This window comes from Phycodurus eques, chromosome 21 (genome assembly GCF_024500275.1).
Source record: "Phycodurus eques isolate BA_2022a chromosome 21, UOR_Pequ_1.1, whole genome shotgun sequence".
NCBI lineage: Eukaryota > Metazoa > Chordata > Actinopteri > Syngnathiformes > Syngnathidae > Phycodurus > Phycodurus eques.
Window position 1 is genome coordinate 75,433 of NC_084545.1, and position 23,427 is coordinate 98,859.

Genomic DNA, 23,427 nt, shown 5'->3' on the forward strand with positions numbered 1-23,427 from the left:
TTTTATATCGAACGACACCGTATCCTTGTCGTGCTGGGTGAGTGTACTGCTGCTAAATTCAGCAGCCGCTCTGATTGCAATGAGCCACACCTTCAGGTGTTTCCCAGGCAACTGGTTGGGGGCGGGGCAAACTAGGTCCAGGGAGGATGAGGAGGCCGAGCAGGGAGATTGGCAAACAATTGTGTTTCAGGGTGTATAATAAAATGTTTAGATACTTACCAAACGCTTTGACTTGTGCACTCTCAAAAGGTATTGCACATATTTTTTCAGCATTTTATTTGTCACTGAGATATCTTATTTACATTTATTTTAGATTGAGCATTTTTTTCTTACATTTATGTAAATGTGACACGAACCGTCTACATACACATCTTGCAAACGACATCGGCTTTAAATTGGCCGAAGAAGAAACCATCAACTGAATTATTAGGGGTCACGCTTCTTCTGCATGGCGCGCATCAGTTCTGACATGAAGTCGCCTCCGCCGTCGCCGCCATGCAAAGAAGGTGTAGTCCTCTGAGGCGGAGGCGGCGGCATCTTCTTCACCGATCCAGAAAGCCCCACCGAAGCCCTTGGGGAGGCGGCGGTGGCCGGCGGAGGCGGAGGTGGAGGAGGGAGAAATCCGGGATCAGGAGGCGGCGGCGGGAGGTCCGAGGTTTTGAAACTCGGAGGGGGAGGCGGCAGAGTCTTCACGTGAGGCGGGGGAGGCGGCAGAGTCTTCACGTGAGGCGGGGGAGGCGGCAGAGTCTTCACGTGAGGCGGGGGAGGCGGTAGAGTCTTCACGGGTGGCGGAGGAGGTGGGAGCGAGCCAAAATTGGATGCCGGAGGAGGCGGGGGGAGAAAGTCCGGCGGGGAGTCGTCGATGGTTGGTGGGGGGGGGGGAGGCGGGAGGTCACCCATGGCGGCGTGAGGCGGCGGGAAGTTGGTCGGTAGGCGGCACGCTTGGGGGACGGGTTTGGGGAAAGATTTGCTCGGGAGGGGGGGGGGGGGGAGGGCAAGGGAAGCTGCGGTCAGGTGCTGCCGGTGGGGGGGAGGTGCCGCCTGGTAGGGGAGGTGGAGGAGGTGCAGGTGGCATATTGTTGTCCTGAAAACAACCAAAGAGGTGAAATTATGCTCAAAAAACGAATTACCCAAATTAGGGTTTCCAGACAGGATAAAGCGTTCAGGTTCGGGTTTTGAGACAATGTTTTAAATTATCTTTTCCAGACAGGGTTTGGGTTTCAAATTAACTCATCTGCATGTGTGCATTGACAGACTTGTTAAGTGTATGCCAAAGCAGCAGGGGGCGCTACAACCCTAACAACCACAGCCAATCAGGAGCCAGACTCAAGTCATTTCCAGAAAAAGGGAGAAGAAATCAAAAATGAGCATAAAACATTTTCCATGTAATATGTGATTTTGGATCAATTCATAAAAAAAAAAGTCAAATATTTTATAGGACTTAACATAATTACCTTATTTTTATTGTATTAACTATTCATTTTAAATGATTAATTTTGTCATTATATTATTTCTTTCATTTAGTAATGATACAGCTGACCTAGATTGTTCCCTAAAAAATCCTTTGTAATGATTGGAGAGTCAGGAAGGATTCTGAATGGAATCGCTGCCTTCGGAATCATTTGGCTCGTTTCGACTCTCAAGCCACGCGATCGATCGTTAGCCTAATTGTGTCGTTGCCAATATCTTTTTTAACTTACTATCACAATATCCGTAAAACAATAAATCCCAAAGCACTCGAGTGTCGTCACACGTACCTGAGAAGAAGCTTGAGTTTTGGGGGCGTGTCCGTTGGCCACCTGGCTCTGTGATTGGTCTGTGAGCACAGAAATATTTTATTTTTTCTATTTTTTATTTGACTTGCACACATATTGAGTGTGTGCATGTGCGCGTTTACTTTGGCTTGACGTGACACTGCGGTCGGCCCACACGGAACCGACGGCCACCTTCGTCTCAGCCGTTTTGTAGTTTTCGTACAAGGTGGCGCCGTACTGCCAGACACACATTTTTAAATAATGTGTAATTAATAACGATAAATCATTATCATCAGAATAATAATAATTATTATAATAAATACCTTTGCAATGCGTATTCCAGTGACCCAGAGGTTCATGGTCCAAGCATCGTCGCAGCACAAGTACTTGATGTACTGCGAGTCCATCTGGATCTGAGGATGCTGCGCACACACACAAATAGTCTTGACGCAAAGTAATACAAGTAAATTACTTAATTTAGTCAGCCAATATTAGCCCTTTTCAAATAGATTTTTTTACACATTACAACACATGCCTATACTGATATTGAAACAAGCAAAAAAAAATAAAAAATCAAGTACTGTCCGAATTTTGGGCCGATTTTAACTTGATTAATCGGACAATATTAGCCCCTTTGAAATCGGCTGATTTTTGCCAATTTCTATTTTTATTTTTTAACACATGATTCTCATTCTGACATTACAACATAAAACAATGAAATTCAAAGAAACCCCCCCCCCCCAAAAAAAGGCAAAATAATTGGCAGATTTTTTGCCAATTTTAATAGGATTTAAATCGGCCGATCAAAGCAGCTGGCCGATTAATTAGTAGACTTGCGTAACCGACATAGACGATACGCACTAAATGAAGTTGTTTGTGGTCATAGTGTCGACGCCTTACTTTGAGCACGAAGCAAAAGTCGTTGGGCGCTTTGTGTTTGGCTCTGAAGTCTTTTCCGTAGTAAACGTTGACGTTGTCAAACTGCACAAAGCAGACCAGGTCACGAGATGACTGAGGAGGGAAACAAAGAAAATGACCACAGCTGTGTTGGCAATCAAACGTCTTCCACGATCTAAAAATCGCAACATAGTGATTTGAAAGTATTCAATGAATCCTTTCAATACTAGAGTCAACTATACAGTTGACTATATGAAAATCCCAATATAGTGACGAGAGTATTTGATCAATCGTTTCGGCACTTGAGTCAACTATTTTGTCCACTATATAAAAATCCCAAAATAGTGATTAGGGAGTATTCCATTAATCATTTCAGCACTAGAGTCAACTATTTTTTCCACTGTGAAAAAATCCTGAGATAGTGATGGGAGAGTATTCGATTGATCGTTTCAGACCTCGAGTCAACTACATAGTCCACGATATAAAAATGTAGTGATTCGGGAATCCCCTCCTTGAGCCGTCACCTTATCGTGGTGGAGGGGTTTGTGTGTCCCAATGATCCTCTGAGCCAAGTTGTCTGGGGCTTTATGCAGGGTCACCCATGGCAAACAGGTCCTAGGTGAGGGACCAGACAAACCACAGCTCCAAAAAACCCTATGACCAGTACAATAAATGGATTCAGGTTTCCCTTGCCCGGACGCGGGTCACCGGAGCCCCCCTCTGAAGCCAGGACTGGAGGTGGGGCTCGAAGGCGAGCGCCTGGTGGCCGTGCCTACACCCATGGGGCAGGGCCAGCACAGCCCGAAAAGGTAACGTGGGTCCCTCTTCCCATGGGCTCACCACCTGTGGGAGGGGCCATAGGGGTCGGGTGCAGTGCGAGCTGGGCGGTGGTCGAAGGCGGGGACCTTGGCGATCCGATCCCTGGCTACAGAAGCTGGCTCTAGGGAAGTGGAATGTCACCTCTCTGGCAGGGAAGGAGCCCAAGGTGGTGTGTGAGGTCGAGAAGTTCCGACTAGATATAGTCGGACTCACCTCCACACACAGCTTGGGCTCTGGTACCAGTCCTCTCGAGAGGGGTTGGACTCTCTTCCACTCTGGAGTTGCCAACGGTGAGAGGCGCCGAGCAGGTGTGGGTATACTTATTGCTCCCTGGCTCAGCGCCTGTATGTTGGGGTTCACCCCGGTGGACGAGAGGGTAGCCTCCCTCCGCCTTCGGGTGGGGGGACAGGTCCTGACTTGTTTGTGCCTATGCGCCAAACAGCAGTTCAGAGTACCCACCCTTTTTGGAGTCCTTGGAGGGGGTGCTGGAGAGCGCTCCATCGTTCTGCTGGGGGACTTCAATGCTCACGTGGGCAATGACAGTGAGACCTGAAAGGGCGTGATTGGGAGGAACGGCCCCCCTGATCAGAACCATCTGGCGGAATCCCCTGTCAGAAGGAGTCCCACCTCCGACAGAACTTTGCTCATGTTCCGAGGGAGGCGGGGGACATAGAGTCCGAGTGGACCATGTTCCGCGCCTCCATTGCTGAGGCGGCCGACCGGAGCAGTGGCCGTAAGGTGGTTGGTGCCTGTCGTGGCGGCAATCCCCGAACCCATTGGTGGACACCAACGGTGAGGGATGCCGTCAAGCTGAAGGAGTCCTATCGGGCCTTTTTGGCCTGTGGGACTTCTGACACAGCTGATGGTTACCGGCTGGCCAAGCAGAATGCAGCATTGGTGGTCGCTGAAGTAAAACCTCAGGCATGGGAGGAGTTCGGTGAGGCCATGGAGAAAGACTTCCAGACGGCTTCGAGGAAATTCTGGTCCACCATCCGCCGTCTCAGGAGGGAGAAGCAGTGTACCATCAACAATGTGTATTGTGTGGATGGGGCGCTGCTGACCTCGACTCGGGACGTTGTGAGCCGGTGGGGAGAATACTTCGAAGACCTCCTCAATTCCACCGACACGCCTTCCCATGAGGGAGCAGAGTCTGGGTTCTCTGAGGCGGGCTCTTCTATCTCTGGGGTTGAGGTCACCGAGGTGGTTAAAAAGCTCCTCTGTGGCAAGGCCCCGGGGGTGGATGAGATTCGCCCGGAGTGCCTCAAGGCTCTGGATGTTGTAGGGCTGTCCTGGTTGACACGCCTATGCAACATCGCATGGACATCGGGGGCAGTGCCTCTGGATTGGCAGACTGGGGTGGTGGTCCCCCTTTTTAAGAAGGGGGACCGGAGGGTGTGTTCCAAATACAGGGGGATCACACTCCTCAGCCTCCCTGGTAAGGTCTATTCAGGGGTACTGGAGAGGAGGGTCCGTCCGGGAAGTCGAATCTCAGATTTAGGAGGAGCAGTGTGGTTTTCGTCCTGGCCGTGGAACAGTGGACCAGCTCTACACCCTTGGCAGGGTGTCCTCGAGGGTGCATGGGAGTTCGCCCAACCAGTCTACATGGTTTTTGTGGACTTGGAGAAGGCGTTCGACTGTGTCCCTCGGGGGGTTCTGTGGGGGGTGCTTCGGGAGTATGGGGTACCGAACCCCCTGATACGCGCTGTTCGGTCCCTGTACGACCGGAGTCAGAGTTTGGTCCGCATATCCGGCAGTAAGTCGGACACGTTTCCGGTGAGGGTTGGACTCCGCCAAGGCTGCCCTTTGTCACCGATTCTGTTCATAACTTTTATGGGCAGAATTTCTAGGCACAGCCAAGGCATAGAGGGGGTCCGGTTTGGTGGCCTCAGTATTTCAACTATGCTTTTTGCAGATGATGTGGTTCTGTTGGCTTCATCAAGCCGTGACCTCCAACTCTCACTGGAGCAGTTCGCAGCCGTGTGTGAAGCGGCTAGGAAGAGAATCAGCACCTCCAAATCTGAGACCATGGTCCTCAGTGGGAAAAGGGTGGCGTGCCCTCTCGGGGATGAGATCCTGCCCCAAGTGGAGGAGTTCAAGTATCTTGGGGTCTTGTTCACGAGTGAGGGAAGAATGTAACGGGAGATCGACAGGCGGATCGGTGCAGTGTCTGCAGTGATGCGGACTTTGTATCGATCCGTTGTGGTAAAGAAGGAGCTAAGCCGAAAGGCGAAGCTCTCGATTTACTGGTTGATCTACGTTCCTACCCTCACCTATGGTCACGAGCTGTGGGTCGTGACCGAAAGAACAAGATCCAGGATACAAGCGGCCGAAATGAGTTTCCTCCGCAGGGTGTCCGGGCTCTCCCTTAGAGATAGGGTGAGAAGCTCGGTCATCCGGGAGGATCTCAGAATAAAGCCGCTGCTCCTTCACATCGAGAGGAGCCAGATGAGGTGGCTGGGGCATCTGATTTGGATGCTTCCCGGACGCCTCCCTGGTGAGGTGTTCCGGGCACATCCCCAGACCCCAGGTACGACCCAGGACACGCTGGAGAGACAACATCCTTCGGCTGGCCTGGGAACGCCTCGGGATCCCCCCGGAAGAGATGGATGAAGTGGCTGGGGAGAGGGAAGTCTGGGCATCCCTGCTAAAGCTACTGCCCCCGCGACCCGACCTCGGATAAGCGGTAGAAAATGGATGGATGGATGGATGGATGATTCGGGAATGATAAATGATGCGTTGGAAAGGGTTCACTCATTCCCTACTCACTATGTGGGACTTTTAGTGGACATTTTAGAGAACTATCTCGGTCCACTATATCGTTTGAACCCTGACCTTGGTCTTGCCTTTCGGCACATAATAAATCCCGGAGGCTCTGAGCTGGAAGAGGCGGGGCTTCCATGACTTCTTGCCGTCCTCTTTGAGGTGCAGCACCCCCTCCAGGTCGGGCACCATGACGGATGCACCGCAGAAGTTCTCCTGGGTGGAGATGACGTAAACTTGACATGTTTTCATTTTCCATGCACACAATATCCTCTAAATAATTATCTATAGCAAATTATGTCTGTCATTAATAAATGGATTATTAGACTATCAACAGCATTTTGTAATGTATTTTTTTTAAGAAAAATTGCACTCCACAGTGTTGCATTAAAACATACAATAATACAATTTTACTTCATAATTTATTTTCATTACACTTTTGCTGAATTGAGTTTCACTGTTTTTACAGTGTTTCAAGCTTTAATTCAATGTACAGTTGAGTGACCTATCCGACTTTATAAAAAAAAAATATATATTTTTAAATCAAAATGTTTTTTTCATTTTTCTTTTCTGGGGGTGAACCAGCCCTGTTAACAGTTAGTGGCAGTTAATCCCCGCTTATTCAAGATTTTGGGGGTAAAAAAGAAAAATTGTAATGGCCGTCTATTATCGGCAAATTTTCTTTATTCGCCGTCCAGCGGGTTAGGGGCATCAATAGCAGAGCTCCCCTGCATATCGTCTGCATCATCATCTCAGCACTCACTTACTTGGGTTTGGCATAATACTTGCCCAAAGCACAAGTGTACCTGGACCCTCGCTGCGAGGTAGCCAATGTGAACTGATGGGGGTCAGATGTTTTGTGAAGTTGACTCCAAAGTTGACCTAGTGACAGCTCATAACTTGAAAAACTTGTGTTCCTTATATTTAATAGGTATTGCGTGACCAGTCGTACCTTTTTTTTCATCTTTCACTGTTCCAAATGTGGTGGAAACACAGACAGTTCTCAGGCCTGTTTCAAGCTCCACTGTCACATAAATATTCATTCACGGCATGTGCAGTTTGAAGATTCCCACCATTTCCCTTCATTTAACACACACTGGTAAATTTAAAATCAGCAGAAACGTGTCAAATTGTACAAAAGAACGGCTTTTGAAAATATTTTAATTTTGATGTATTTTGAGTCACTTTCAGGAAAGTCACTAAAGTTTAGGTTGAAAGAATGACAGTTAGGCTATTTTTATTGCTGTAAATGGCAGAATAGGTCAAACGGAACCCCAACAGTACTTAAAGTTTAATTAAAAAAAAAAAAAGTACCTTGTACCTGAATCAAGATTTCCTTGTCTTTGTCCTTCATGGCATTTAACGCCTTCTTGTTCTTCTTCCACAAGTAGAACGTCTGCAGCACACAGACGGCACACAGCCTTCAAATCAAATCTCATTTGTTTCACCAAAATACAATTTGAATCTATTACAGAAAAAGCAAACAACAACTACAGACTGCAACTCGTGTAGAATTATCGGCGGTCAACTTGTAAAATATTAGCAACTTCAATCCGCGATATGCGGAACGTCACGTGACCAAACCCGTAAACATCCTGTGTATGCTACGCTAACGAGCTTGACTCCAGTTTGATGACATATTGTTTACTGCCAAACTAGTAGAAATGTTGTTTTCTTTGTACACCATTGATTTCTCCAAATGTGATCTACGTGAACACGAACGAAGCCTAAACATCGGATATCGTCATCTTTGGTGGCTCTGTGGTGACAGCTTGTGCTCAACAAAAGACATTGTAGAGGTTTAAAGTTCTGACGTTATTCCCCAGTACCGATTATATGTAGCTCACTGTGTACAATATTAGACTTCAGACTAATATTATCGAAATAATATTCCCCCCCAAAATTTCTGTGGCATAATTAGATCAGACGATGAATTTATTACTTACCATCTACAAGCATGCAACTTCTCTCGATCAATCGATCGATCGATTGTACTGACCTGTGGATTTTTGAAGACCTCGTATTTGTCTGGGCTCTCCCGAAAGAGGATCTGGTTCTCGCTGTTCCTGGTCCAGGCCAGCAGAGGCTCCACCAGGTTTTCATGGTCCTCAAAAGTCCTCTCTAGTGCCACAACAACAACAACATTTTCAAGCAAGGAACCATAATTTGGGCTTCAACCCAACTTTAAAGCCTCATTTGAAACTTGGACCTTAGTTTGAAACTCTGACCTAGGCTTAAAATCTTAGCTAGGGTTCCGGGTTTGAAATCAGGCTTTCAAACGGGTTCGGGTTTCACACAAGGTTTAAGGGTTCAAACTGGGGTTTCAATCTTTTCAAGTAGCGTTTCAAATTATTGTTTGGAGCCAAAGTGAGGGTTTTAAAGTAGGGTTTAAAATGAGGGTTTCTGGCCTTGAAAAAAAAAAAAAAAGAAAAAGAATTTACGAAAAGGGTGGCACGGAGGATGACTGGTTAGAGCGTCAGCCTCACAGTTCTGAGGACCCGGGTTCAATCCCTGGCCCCGACTGTGTGGAGTTTGCATGTTCTCCCCGTGCCTGCGTGGGTTTTCTCCGGGCACTCCGGTTTCCTCCCACATCCCAAAAACATGCATAAATTGGAGACTCTAAATTGCCCGTAGGTGTGCATGTGAGTGCGAATGGTTGTCTGTTTGTATGTGCCCTGCGATTGGCTGGTAACCAGTTCAGGGTGTACCCCGCCTCCTGTCCGATGACAGCTGGGATAGGCTCCAGCACGCACGCGACCTTAGTGAGGAGAAGCGGCTCAGAAAATGGATGGATGGATTTACGAAAAGGTGAATCCGTGGGTGCCGAACCCCAAATGCTGCTGTGATCTGTTCCAGCACTCTAAAAACCATCCCAAAAATGGTTTGAATTACAAATAATAGCACTGTATACAACATTTAAAAGACAATGTAAAGAAATAAAATGCTTTTATGAAGTGTTAATTAGTGTAAGTTGGAATAGATTAAACATCACGCGCTTCAGCTCAGCTAAATTTAACAAGCATGCGCGCAAGATGGAAATTCTTGTTTCCTCATTTTGGTTTGAGCGCTAGTGACCAAGAACCAATGTGAATCCAGAACTTGGTGCTACAACAGAAAAGCCAGACTGACCCGTGACACTTGCTTCTTTGTTGAGATTAGCATTAGCATTAGCATTAGCATTGTCTTCCAGTGGCAAAGGTGTCAAAATAGGGTTTCAAGGCAGGGTTAGGCTTATGCTTTCAAGCAATTATGGTTTCAAGCAAAGGTAGGGTGTTAAGTTAGGGTTTCAAGACAGGATTTGTTTTATTTTTTGCATGCAGTGTAGTTGGCAGTTGGAGGAAGAGAGGCAGAGAAGGTCCCCAACTTAAAAACAGTCATTGTTCCCACGTCGCAGAGAGAGAAAGAGAGAGAGAGAGAGAGAGAGAGAGAGAGAGAGAGAGAGATATGCATGTGATAATTGTTGTCTGTTCTGTTTGTAATGCGTCACTGCACCGTGTGTGTAAAGTAGGGGGTTGTTTGAAGCTTAAGTACTACCGTAACATCCATACTCATTTCTGTTAGCCTGTCTATTGTGTTTCACATTATATGTTAGCATTAAGCTAGTTGACTTTTGATAGATGAAATATGGTTCTGTTGAACATTTTGGTGTTAAAATATTAAAGGTGCGACAATTTAATGATTCATTGACAAGTAATTGATTATCAAATTAATTGACAACTATTTTGAGAATAATTTTTTTTTGTTTTGAGACATTGTTTACTTAAAATCGTCAAAATGCTCATAATTTCAGCCTCTCAACTGTAGATATTCCCCGATTTCTGCCGTCCTCTGTGAAAGCAGACTGAATTGATCTTTGTCTTTTTTCAAAATAAGACATTTGCAAACATCTGCTTTTACTTTGGAAAACAACGATCAAGATTTTTGCCGATTTCCTGACATGTTACGGACCAAGCCAGTAACCAAATCATCAATTAGAAATAATGTCCTGTTTTTTTAATTAAAAAAACATTTCTTTTATCCAATTCATCTGTTAATTGAAAAAACAAAAATTGCTGAATGAATTATTAAAATAAAAATGAGTTGCAGCCCTAGAACATATACAATGTTTAATTATCTTGTTTTACAGTCAACTTCAACTGGGAGTGATAAATAAACAGCTTTGCCTCTTACATGGGAGGACTGTGCGAGCGAATCTTTTCCTCAACGTGATGTTATACGACATTTTGCATGTCTTGACGACGAGAAAGTAACAAGACGCTTTCAAAGATGTCTTTTTTCCCACCTCTGGTGGCGTTGGCGCGGTGTGTGCGGCGTGTTGTTCTGACCGAGCTGCAGTTGGGCGTTGGTCTCGCACAGGCTCCGGTCCACGTTGCAGTCGCAGTGCGTCTTCTCGCAGAGGTTGCCCAGCACGTCTCGCACCTTCTGCCGCTCGTCCACCATCAAGGTTTTGGAGCTGCCGTCGTTCATGCGCACCTTCACCACCAGCTGCAGCGCGCACGCAAACACACAGTGACTTCATGCCTTACTCAGAAAGGAGGTGAAAATACGCTCGCGCAAACCCCTTTTTACGCGCCGCTTAACGTTTGCGTCTGCTCACCTTTTTCACTTTGGCTTCTTTGAGTTTCTCCAGAGCCAGCTTGATTTTCTCTGCTTTGATCTGGGCCTCAATTTCCTCCTATTAAATGCAAACAGTGACATCAATACAACCGAAACCCAAACATTGGCTTGAAACCCTAACGCAAACTCGAAACCCTAATTTGAAGCACTAACTTGGAAACTGTCTGGCTGTCAAATGAAGCGATAGTGTCAACATTGTGCACTTTTGTCATCGGGTCAACACGTTTTCCACTTGCTGTACACAGATAATGCAATACATGTTTTATTATGTATTTACATTTCATCAGTTTATTATTTGTCTAAAGAACAAATATGTGGTGAATTCCAGAATAATAATCTGTGGTTTGAATGCACATTTTTAGAGGAAACATCCGAAGGGTTCTGCTGTTGATGCGTTATTTCAAAATGACGAAAATTCATCAAATGTAATTACCGTCGTTATATTACTTGGAATAGTTGCGCTACGACACTATTCCATTTCCAACAGGGTCATTTGTAATCCTAAGCGACAACATTTCCAAAGTCACCTCACCGGGAAACCAACATCGCTGATGTTTTTGTCACACGCGACTGAAAAGACTCAACGGCCACACGTTGTGAAGTCACTTCCTTTTTCTGCTCTTTGACTTTTTAATAGTGTGTTTAAAAATAATAATAATAATACAAAATCACTTGGATGTTTCCTCTGGGCACAAAGCGCTCACTTCAAAAAAAAAAAAAAAAAAAAAAGCTGTTGCGGGCTCACCATGGAAGGTTTGCTGGTTTGCGGCGGCGGAGACGGGAAGTCGGACGAGGAGTCGGTGGCGGGCGACAGGCCTGAGGAGGACGGGTGGGCGCCCAGGCGGCGCATTCAGACCCTCGATCTCGGCGGCCAGCTTCTCTTCGGTGGCGTTGAGGTCGGCCACCAGGTCGGCCATCAGGGCGTCCAAGTCGTCGTCCTCCAGCTCGCTCAGAGACGCTGCTTTGCCGTCACACCACACGCAGCGCATCAATAGCACACGTTAGGCAGGAATTTGCTACTTTACTGATACCAGAAATAAGATTGAAATACATTATTTGAGGTAGAATATTCAAAAGCATTTGGCTATATTAGAAGTGTAGACAATATTAAATTTGATTTCTATGTTAGAGGTTTTTCAAATTAAATATGAAAATAAAATTAGAGGCACAATATAATTGAAATAAGGTATATTAAGGAAACTAGAATATTAAAATGACGTGAACATGCTACATTAAAGGTTTAGACATGAACTACGATGTAAATGTGGTACATTACAAACAAATAGATGATTGAATGTGCCCTAAATATGCTATATGTAAATATTGTATATTAGAGGTGAATACACAAAATATTATATAAATAGGTTACATTAATTGTATAGACAATTAAAAATAAATGATATACCTATGGACATTACTATATGAGGTTGTACATTAGAGGTGAATAGACATGAAATATAACATAAATATGGTACATTACAAGTGCATAGATGTTAAATGAAAATTAGCGGTCCATACATTAAATATGAAGTAAAGTAAATGCGGTTCATTCATTCAATATGATGCAAACGTGATTGGTGGACAGAGCACGGTCACACAAAAGCAAAAACCGACCAAGCTGCGTTGTTGCCTACTTGATTTTCTGAAGCCTTCCCAAACTGTACGACGGTGGACTCGACTCCCCGCATAGGCTTCCGCGCACACACTCAAACACTTTGTGTGCTTCGGGTGAACGAACAAGCGGCATGACCTTGCTTTAGTATTATTATTGGGGTTATCATTACGGCTACTAAGTTGTTTTACAGCTTTTACAGGCGGACGTGGAGCACTTTCATCTTTGTCCCGCTTTTAACAGCTGCCAGATGTGCCGCCTTCTCCAAATGTGTGCTTGCTAAATACGCAGTACAGTAAGCTGGTAAATGGCTTCTGGACTCATATTTAACACTATTTATGGCTTCTATTCATATATGCATTTACTTACAATCTTTTAAACTTCAAAATCTTTTGACTCACAAAGAAACGCAGCAAATGGCAACACATCTCAATCCTCGGCCATTCGATTCTACCTAATAAAGCTAATTTTTGTCATGCTGCCGCTGTGCCGTCGGACTGAAAAAGATCAACAATAAACACGCCGTCACCATTGAGGTCCGTCGAGCCCACACAGAGGTCGACTTCCCGCTCGGCCTCGGTTCCGGACGAGGGTGGCGGCGCCGCTTCAGACTCTCCCAGACTCTGCCAGGGAAGAACAACAGTCAGTGTGTCCCCAATATACTCTACATACATCCATATTATATATAGAGATATACATACATATATACATACATACACATACATACATATGCACACAATATATGTGAGGTAATCAGCAACACATTGCGAGTGCGCTGACTGAAGCATGCTGAAAAAGTGAAACCAGACGCGTTTATCGAACCGAATAAAGGCCTGGCACACCAACAATGTGGACGTCGCTTCGGAAGACTTCTTAGCAACAAGTCAACTCTTATCTGGAGCCGACATGTCACCAGCCTCCTCCACGCCTGCGCTTCTAAAGTATTTATCGCCCCTTGCCAACGGCAGAGAACTAAACTACATTTCAGGCTGTTTACATATCAACTACTGGTCAAGGAAGCATATTTGTAACAACTTGTAACAACTGTAACAACAACAAGATTTGTAACTTGGGCATCAACCAAGCCTACTGCAGGCCAATAAATCACTGAATAAAAATGCAGACAATCGTGACAAATAGATGATAAAAATATAGCGGTGAACATATAATTCATTTCTTAGGTGACCCACAATGTTAATGTGAATATTGTCATCAAAACATAAAAAACAAAAACCTGCGTCAGGAGGTCCATCTCGCCCAGCAGGTCGCTGAACATGGCGTCGATGTCGTCCATCTGTTTCGAAATACAAGCGGGAAGGTTAGCAGTACAACCGTGGACACTCACAGAAACAGAAAAATGAGGCATTCGTTCAGTAGCCAATCTGACTAATTTACATAAAGGCACCGAGCTGACGACTTGGCAGCGAGGCTGGGTGAAGTTCCAAGGTTTCCAAGCCAGTGCCCAACTACACTGTGTGAAACACTATCATGTCAAAGCCAAAGGGTAAGCAGAGCTGCATTGCACAGATTAGCGTGAGCTAACAGCGTTAGCCACTAATAATTTGTGTAAGTGGGGAGTGTGAAGGGGAATTTGTGTTTGGAGATGTACGCCTCCGCCGGAGTAATTCACAAGTGTACGAAGTGCAGCCTCCATGAGTGAAAATCATGTTTTGTCCTTCGCAGGGATGGTTTTTCCACACGGACTCATGTGACCGCAGTCGCAAGCGCCACTCGGTGTGGAAAATAATGCTGGCGAGCCGGGAGGGACGAGCCCATAAAATACAGAGAACGCCCTTTCTGTGACTCTTCCAGTCTCTCCATTGCAAGCTGCCGAGGTACTCGAAGCTCAGCGGCCAAGCCCCTCTGAGAACTTCCTGCTTGAAGCCTCGCAGGCCATGTTGTTTACACAAAGTCAAATTAAGTTCACCTGGAAAGGTCGGCGTGCATGTGACGATCATCTGGAAAATTCACCCCAAAGATCAACACTATCACAAACGTCTTTACACAATATTAACATGAACATCATGAACGCGAGCCCGGCTAGAGTTGTCGTGACAACCGACAAGCGAGGAATGTGCGGAATGAGCATAGCAAAGCCATTTACGGGGCACAGACGGCGCGTTAAACACGCACAGGACGCTTTTGCATGCTTTCAACCATCTTCACTGCTGCGACATTTGGATGGGGGCCAGACAGCATGTAACACACCCGCGCACGCACACACGACGGATCACAAATTGTTTTGAATAACCTGCAGCCCTCTTTTTCTTCTCACTCTTCATCTCGCGTCACAGGCGTGTTTGGTCTTGCTGCCATTTTGACTTTTTGATCTGAAGTGGAATTCAAGCTAATCCGACACACTACACATATTTTTGGACATAAATTTGCTACATTTGCCCCATGAAAAATGGAGTAATTTACCATCATTTCAAAGCAAAGATTTTGGATCATCAAAGTGCATCACTTTTTGTGCAAAATCCCATTAAATTCTCATGATAACATGCCGTTATGTGTCGAGTGGCCCTTTTACGCCAAAGCTTCGTCTTGGCCTCCGAGAAGAGGAAGCGGTCGCGCCGCTGCTAGCGCTGGCGATGTCGTAATGCTAAGAAAACGACATCATCATCAGCAGTCAGTGATGGGAAGCAACAAGTACAAACTGAACGGATGCCAGTTGGTGCTGTGCAAATGTACGTTCGCAAAACGGAGGATTTAAAAGAGGGTGCTGACCGCTCGACTTGCAATCGGTGACGCGGCGGCGCGCGCAGGTTTGAGCCCAGGTGTGGCTGCACGGCGCAGGATCGCCACCATTACGCAAAAACTTTGTTTCTGTACTTTGGCAGATTTTCAGCTGTTGTACTTGGCGAGACGAATGTGTCATGTGCCAGTTTAAAAAGACAAAAAATCTCCATTTTAGTCTGATCTGAAAAAAAAGATGAGCTAATTTAGCATTTTTTTTTATTATCAGTCACTTCACAATGGAAAAATGTTTTGATAGCATGTCCGGCGTTTGTTTTCACTATGCAAATTATCTTCCATGATGTCATGTTATCAAAATGGGTTTGATTGACAGCAAACTAAAAGTGAACTAAACGTTTGACTTCACTTGAACAATCATTAAGTGGTACTGTTGAAAAAGTCACACTAGGAAGGAAAGTGTGAAAGGCGACACCCAGTCCAGACCTCAAAAGATGGAGGCCACTAAAACAGCAACACGCGCCAAACTAAACCGCAAATAAAGAATTTATGTATACTGCACGTGTTAGTGTGTGTCCTCACAGATCACATGAATCTCTCTGTGGTGAAATGATAGCCACAAAGTTGGAGCCTTTGTATGCGGGTTAAGAGGGGAGAAGTGACATATTAGTGTGAGCAGATCATAAGATGAAAGTATTTTATTATTTTACATTTTAAATCATTTTGAAAAACAATAGTGCAGGTTGTTCCCCAAAATGTACATCATTTGAAATATGAATATCTAAGTGAATGAATATCCAAGGCAATGAAATAGTCTTCATGTTGAAAAATACAATATTAATTTCTTAAAATTCCAACAACATATTTATTCAATGTGTGCACTGCTTGGAACACTGCCAGTTTTCCTCTTTTGCTGCTGCCTTTGACCTTTTTGTGCTATGTCCAAATCTGCTGTCCATTTGGTGTATTTTTTTTATTGAATTTCCTCAAAAATGCACACTGCACTCTTGTCTACAATGTAATTTTAAATATATTGGAACACCCTGTAGGCGGCACGGTGAACGACTGGTTAGAGCGTCAGCCTCACAGTTCTGAAGGACCGGGGTTCAATCCCCGGCCCCACCTTTGTAGAGTTTGCATGTTCTCTCCATGCCTGCGTGGGTTTTCTCCGGGCACTACGGTTTCCTCCCACATCCCAAAAAACATGCATGAATTGGAGACTCTAAATTGCCCGTAGGTGTGAATGTGAGTGCGAATGGTTGTTTGTTTGTATGTGCCCTGCGATTGGCTGGCAACCAGTTCAGGGTGTACTCCGCCTCCTGCCCGATGATAGCTGGGATAGCCTCCAGCGTGCCCGCGACCCTAGTGAGGAGAAGCGGCTCAGAAAATGGATGGATGGATGGACTTGACCAACCAACCCTGTTCATATTATATATATATATATATATATATATATATATATATATAGTAATGCCTTGTTTCTGTTATTATCGTGTATACAACACGCTTGCTACATAGACACTGTAGTTAGCTAGTCAGATCGGTAAATGGGTGGATAGGTAGGGTAGCAAAAGTCTTCACGCCCCAGTTCAAATACCAGGCTTTTGTGACAAAAAAATAAATAAAATTGATACCAAGGTCAATATTTTCAACTTTTTCCACCATTATTGTGACCTGTACAAATATTTTAGAGAGGGGAAATAAAAATTAACCAATAAGACACTATGGTTGCACAAGTGTGCACACTCTCTTATAACTGGTAATGTGGCAGTGCTGAGAATAACAGAAAAACATGAACCCATGTCTACAGTTCCAAGCTGCACTTCACGCTTTTAAATCAAAATTGTAGCTGACGCTGGATGCTATCTGCGCCTTGTTGGCAACTGGAAGAGCTCAACAGTGACATAACCTACTCTAGAAAACATTATTTTAGTTCTATAATTTACTTTGTTTTGTAATTTATGATAGGTTCAATTGATTTTCTTGTGATTTAATCTGAAGAATCCAGCGTACAAAAGAGACACGGAGCCTGTGACTTGCATGTCTTTCTTGGAGCGTGAAAGGGGAGCAAGGGTCCGTCCACACCCACACAACGCAGCAGGTTACAGAATATATCCCAAAACAGAAAATACAAAAATTATTTTTGTGTTTATGTGACTGGCCTTGTATGTGCTTTACAGTATGTGGGCATGATTGTTGTCTTTTCTCTGTGGTTTTACTCAGAGCGCCGTTTTGACTGTGAAATGAAAATCATATCAATATTTAATTACCTCTTGGTATTATTACATACTGTATCCACATATTGTTTAAGCAAATTGCATTTAAAATCAGAAGTTACAGAAAACTGTGGCAACCAAATATGAATACTATTGTTCAATTTATGTAACGGGATTTGGTAAAAACAAATGCTTGTAATGCTTGTCATCTGTAAAAAGTGAAGCAAATGTGCAATTTTTGTCAACACTTTCTGCCAAAATGAAAAGAGCAAATTCATTTAGCAAGTAGGCACACTTGATTTGCTTTAGAATGCCACAAAACAATTATATGACGGGCTGGATTTGCCCCCGTGTTTTAGATATGCCTTTATTTTCATGTCGTTTTCTAATGAACTGTAAATTCTTGCTTCCGGTCAGTATGTTACCTTCATTCGCCTTCATTTGCATTAATTTGAATAAACTCAGTGATTTGGACTTTTGAAAGCTTCTGTCTGTCATGTTGTTCCCGCACTGTAATCAACTTCCAAAGTGAAGCAATGAAGACAAAGCACAGAAAGCAGAAGCAACAACAGTTTTAACCACAAATCGCTTGGACTCACCTTTTCCAATGTGTCTGTATGTACAGTTTAGAAATGTGGATGGAAGAATATATCCTTTAAGAAAAAGGCGTCGTGGACATCGATTAAAAAAAAAAAAAAAAAAAGGTTATCCAGCAGAACGAGGCCGTTAGAAAGCGGCGAGCAGTTTTCTAGGGTGTGTTGACGAGCGTTAGGCCATCTGCTGCTTCTTTCTTTTTTTGACAACCTTCTTCCTGCCCAATGCGGAAGTTCACGTTCAGACCTGCCTGCCGCCGCCGCATTCCTTGCACGATGCTTTCACAACACTAGCGTCTGCGCCCGCGACCCACCCACCCGCCGAATGACCCGCCGCCAACGTTGCTCGCAGAGGTCGTCTGAGCTGTGTCGCTGTTAATAATTCACCTCGGGCAAACATGGATCGACACGATCGGCCTATCGCAGAGTTACAAATACGCTGGAGGAACCTGGCTGCGATTGGCCAGCAGCCGTCACGGATAGCATAGCGGTACACACGGTTGACTCGCATTCCCGCTCGACGGCGGAGAGGTGAGGGCGGACGCTCGTCCGTCTCTTTGGGCTCTGGGAGTGACTGGCAAACGTCACAATCGGTTGGTTGTTTACACTGCAACTTAGATGGGTGATTAGTCGGTCGGTTGGGTGATGAGTTAGCTCTTAGTTATTTAGTTGGTTAATTGGTCGTGGAGTTAGTGAAAGAATTGACAAATATTTGACAATCAGTAAATGGCAGCAGAAACTCTACCGTGAAAGCAGAAGATGTTCCGCAACTGTAGGCTCAATGCAGACGTCACCAGTGACAGCGTAAATGAAACAGAAACATCGTATGTCGTGTTTTATGATTCATTTTGCTCGTGAGAAAAAGTGACAATCAATCAAGTTCGTTGCTCAACAAGCGTTCTCATCGCTGAGGGTACACACCGACTACTCGGTGGTCGAAGCAGACGTGTTGCCGACAAAAAAAATAAAAATAAAATAAAATAAAAAAATTTAAAAAATCACCTTTTTCCTTATGCGGGATTCCAATCAGCAAAGAATATCTTGCGGCGGCGAGGTCAGAAGCCCAGGGAACAGAGGCAAGGGAACCGGTTCTCTTATCTGAGCGCTGGGCTCAGATAACCAGCTTTATTTGCATTTCTCCTTAAGTCAACTTGGGAGGCTCGCCAGCAACATTCATCCCACTTCAACGCTCAGCACCACCACACTGCTTTCTTTTCTTTTACGACATCTCTGACCATTTTTATCAATGCAAAGACTTTAGGAATCCTGCCACAGCATTCCTACTGTACATATCATCCACGCATATGGTCAAAGGTTCTCAAAGGTTTTACACCAAGTACCACCTCAAAAGATACTTAGTTCTCCGAGCCCAAAAAATAAAATAAAATAAAAAATAAAAAAGTCAGGTGGCGACTCACACTTTCCACATTGAGGTGCTGCAACAGAAAACTGCGACTCTATCAGGTTTTGAGGCTCCACATAGAGTATATTGTCATGTGAACCACAAAAACATGGCACGATTGTCCAGGAAAAAGCAGTTTATTGATTAATCGATTAATTGTTGCACCGCTAGCAGTTTGTCTTGGACTTGCTGTAGCTGAGACTAATATTCGAGAATTTGGTGCCTTTTTGCATATTTCTAGATGGACTGAGAATGGCAAACGACAGAGAACAAATAGTTCAATATTATATATCACAACTATAGCTTTTAAAATATTGCAACATGTATCGCACATTTTGTAAAATGCTTCTGCGAAATCAGGCCAGAAAAATTACACAAAACAAATCACATACTGAACTTGAGACAGACACTGCACTTCGTTCCATAACCCGTTTTGTAGTCCTGGTTCTAGATTGCGGCTCTCCGGACCACCCTCTATGTTGTGGTCTAAACTCAGTGAAGGAAACAGAAGCCTCGTAGCCTCTCAGGTCTCGTGATAAATGGAGGAGCCTCAGCCGCCAATATTTCCTCCATTGGCAGCGCTACTTCGTCCATTTAACACCCTGATAAATGCGCAGGCGGACAGCAAAGAGAAGGTCGCAGCTACTTGTCTGTCACGGTGACAGAATGATAAGCATTTGAAGGAGAGTGAGAGTTACTGTGGCTTTAAAGAAGCCAAACAAAGCAGCCCGCTGTCCCTTTTTTGAAGCTGTGAGCCTGGATGCTTTACGTCACGCTAGATCCAAGCGCGCCTGGAAATGCCTTTGCAGTTTTCAGAAAAAAAACGGGCCAATAATGGCAAATGCACCGGGGAGCGTGCAAGACAATATGCTGTTTGTCAACGTGTGATGTGAAACGTCTGTACCGGACCGTCGTGCATTGAACTTGGTGGGCGGCTACAGACACATGGGAACGATACCGTGGAGAAAACCACAACCGGAGCTTGTGCCCACTTATTCCTGAAGTGGAGGGAAAGCAGTGAAACAGCCCTGCTGGGCGGCTATCCCTGACTTCGGCCCTCGAGCAACAGGCAAAATCGATCTTGGCGCCTCGAGCAACAACCGCTAACACCTGCATGAAGTGTTTGAAATGACAAGAAGAAAATAGCCAACTTGAATTCAGGAGTTAGCATCTTGAGAATATTGTCCACTCAAAATGTGGCCTGAATGAAGTAGCTGACGTTTTATTCAATGTATTTATTATATTCATGTTCACATCTATTCAGCGGCACGGTGGACGACCGGTTAGCAAATCTGCCCGAGGACCCGAGTTCAAATCCCGGCCAGGTCTGTGTGGAGTTTCCATGTTCTCCCCTGTGCCTGCGTGGCTTTCCTCCGCTTTCCTCCCACATCTCCAAAACATGCATGTGAGGTTAATTGAAAACACTAAATTGCTCGTAGGTGTGAATGTGAGTGCGAATGCGATTGGCTGGCGAGCAGTTCAGGGCATACCCCGCCTCTCGCTCGAATAGGCACCAGCACGCCCGCGACCCGTCAAATGAATGAATGAACATATATTCATTGACCAAAAAGATTGTGTCCAACATTTGATTAAAATGAGTGGAATTAATAAGAAAGCCTCTAATGAATTTGATTGTTTTAATCCCACTACCATTAAATGTGACTTTTATCCACAATAACCGGGGGCCACTGTGCCTCGAATCGAGTGAAGTTGTGCCATGTGTACTTTAAAACAAAAACAAAAAAAGTCTGCGGCGAAATTTCTTACCTCCACAGAATCAGAATTATCTTTATTTGCCAAGTATATCCAAAAAACACAAGGAATTTGTCTCCGGTAGTTGGAGCCGCTCTAGTACGACAGCAGACAGTCAATAGACAGAAAACACTTTTGAGACATAAAGACATTGAGAAAAACAGTCACTGAGCAATAAAGGGTTGCTAGTTATCTGGTAATGCCGGTACAATAATTTTTTTTGACAGTTGTGCAAAAAGATGCAAAGTCCTCCAGCAGTTCGAATGACTAAGCTCACAATAGTCTGGTGCAATGACCATTGTGCAAAGGGAACCGAGACTTCGAGGAGTGTATGCAGTTTAAAGTGACGAGTAGCGCGATAATCTGGGACAATGTTGATTGTGCAAATGTTGCAGATACTCCTCAAGTCAGTGTGCAAATGGGGCAGATGCTACTCTGGCATGAGTGGCCAGTATTGGTCAACAACAGATATGCAAATAGTGCAGCGTGGCGAGACTTCTACAGTGAGTGCACAAGTAATATATAATTGGCCCGACAGAAATCTGACAACAAACTCGGACAAAAGAAATTGGCAGCATGTTGCAATGGAATTGCAAGAGGGAAGAAGCTGTTGGAATGTCTGCTAGTTCTAGTTTACATTGATCGGTAGCGCCTACCTGAGGGAAGGAGCCGGAAGAGCCGGTGACCGGGATGCGGTGGGTCCGAGAGGATTTTGCACGCTCTTGTTTTAATTCTGGCAGCGTGCAAGTCCTCAAGGGTGGGTAGGAGGGTACCGACAATCTTTTCAGCAGTTTTGATTGTCTGTTGCAGTCGGAGTTTGTCCTTTTTTGTAGCAGCGCCAGACCAGACTGTGATGGAAGAACACAGGACCGATTCGATTACCTCTGTGTAGAACTGCCTCAGCAGCTCCCGTGGCAGGCCGTGCTTTCTCAGAAGCCGCAGGAAGTACATCCTCCGCTTGGCCTTTTTGAGGACGGAGTTGATTTTGATCTCCCACTTCAGGTCCCGAGAGACTGTAATTACCAGCAACTTGAAGGTCACGACGGTTGACACAAAAGCCCTTTGCATTCGTGCCTCGTGCCATCGTTGGCCGTGTACCCGCCCGTATAGAGTACAGAGGGGCGCCGCCGCTGGCTGTTGGCGGGCTTTGAGGACCGGCGGCTGTCTCAACATTCAGACACGGCTCAACAACACAAACACAACTGGAGGGAGTGCAAGGGGCACGGGAAAGTCAACAGTGAGCCAAATGAGAAGTGAAAAGACAACCAAACTAACTGATTTCTTTACCTAGTTAGTTTAAGCAAGCTGGCTAGGCAACACAGTCGGGCCATTTTTTGCCAGCCCATTAATCTAGCTGTCTACTGAAGCTGGTTAGCTCAACCTAGCAATTAAGTCTTTGGTAGTAAACCCATCTGTCTAATTAACTCAGGCGAATTAGCTTATAAATGCGCCTTCTGGGGCACGATTCTAGTTGTTAATTTACCAATCTTTTTACTTATCTTAACTAATTATTAGTTTAAGATATTTTGCACCTAAAACTAATTAGGCCATCTATCTGTGATAGTAAATTATTTTATCAAACTAGTCATCCCATTTATCTCACTATATCTACTGCTAGCTCAAGATGGTAAACTGAGCAGGCTCTCCCTCGAGATTATCCCATCTTTGCGTTTTATAAATATGCATTTATGTCCAACTATTATAGTTGTTCACTTATCAATCTGCAGTTATCTGAGCAAGCTTGTTACAAATGTCTTTATCTCCAACTGCTTTTGCGAGCTAGTTAAATGACCAATCTTTCCTTATCTATCCACTGAATCAAGTTGCTGAGCCAAAGCTATCAAGCTAGTCAGCGTGTCAAGTTCATCAAGCCGGTTATCTTATCAAGAGTAGCTTGCTGAAGCAAGTTAGCTTACCAAGCTTGTTACCCATTGTCTACTTGTCTAGTAACCAAACTAGTTATCCCATTTGGCTTATCTATATCTATATATCAGTCTGTATATATAGATAATTAGGTCAAGCAAGTAAACTAAGCACCTGATATAGTTAGCTATCTAACCATGCTAATTAGAGGCTAAAATGACTGACTTCGAATAAAGTCACTTTGTCTTGGCTATTTTACTAACCAGTGTAACAACTTAATCAGAATTAACAAGTGTAGTTACTGGTTAGCTCAAGCTAGTTGGCATAACAAGCATTTTTCCCGATATTCCGAATACTGTATTTGTCCAATAAACGCGGGCCAATTTTTCTAATTTAGTAAACCCGTTTCTTTATTAACTAATCAAGCTAGTTAGCTGAGCAAGCCAGT

At 44.6% G+C, this 23,427-nt stretch overlaps 1 protein-coding gene across 1 annotated transcript; it reads right to left on the reverse strand.

The window, feature by feature from the left end:
* Positions 1 to 793: 793 nt before the first annotated feature.
* On the reverse strand, positions 794 to 18,252 carry apbb1ip (amyloid beta (A4) precursor protein-binding, family B, member 1 interacting protein). The gene is given in 15 exon segments (XM_061666914.1): positions 794 to 1,084; positions 1,758 to 1,816; positions 1,898 to 1,991; positions 2,078 to 2,176; positions 2,655 to 2,765; positions 6,303 to 6,446; positions 7,552 to 7,626; positions 8,230 to 8,351; positions 10,556 to 10,715; positions 10,828 to 10,905; positions 11,593 to 11,686; positions 11,688 to 11,808; positions 12,989 to 13,082; positions 13,694 to 13,753; positions 17,969 to 18,252. Coding segments are annotated over 14 exon segments (1,503 nt in total). The 5' UTR covers positions 17,969 to 18,252; the 3' UTR covers positions 794 to 892.
* Positions 18,253 to 23,427: the final 5,175 nt, after the last annotated feature.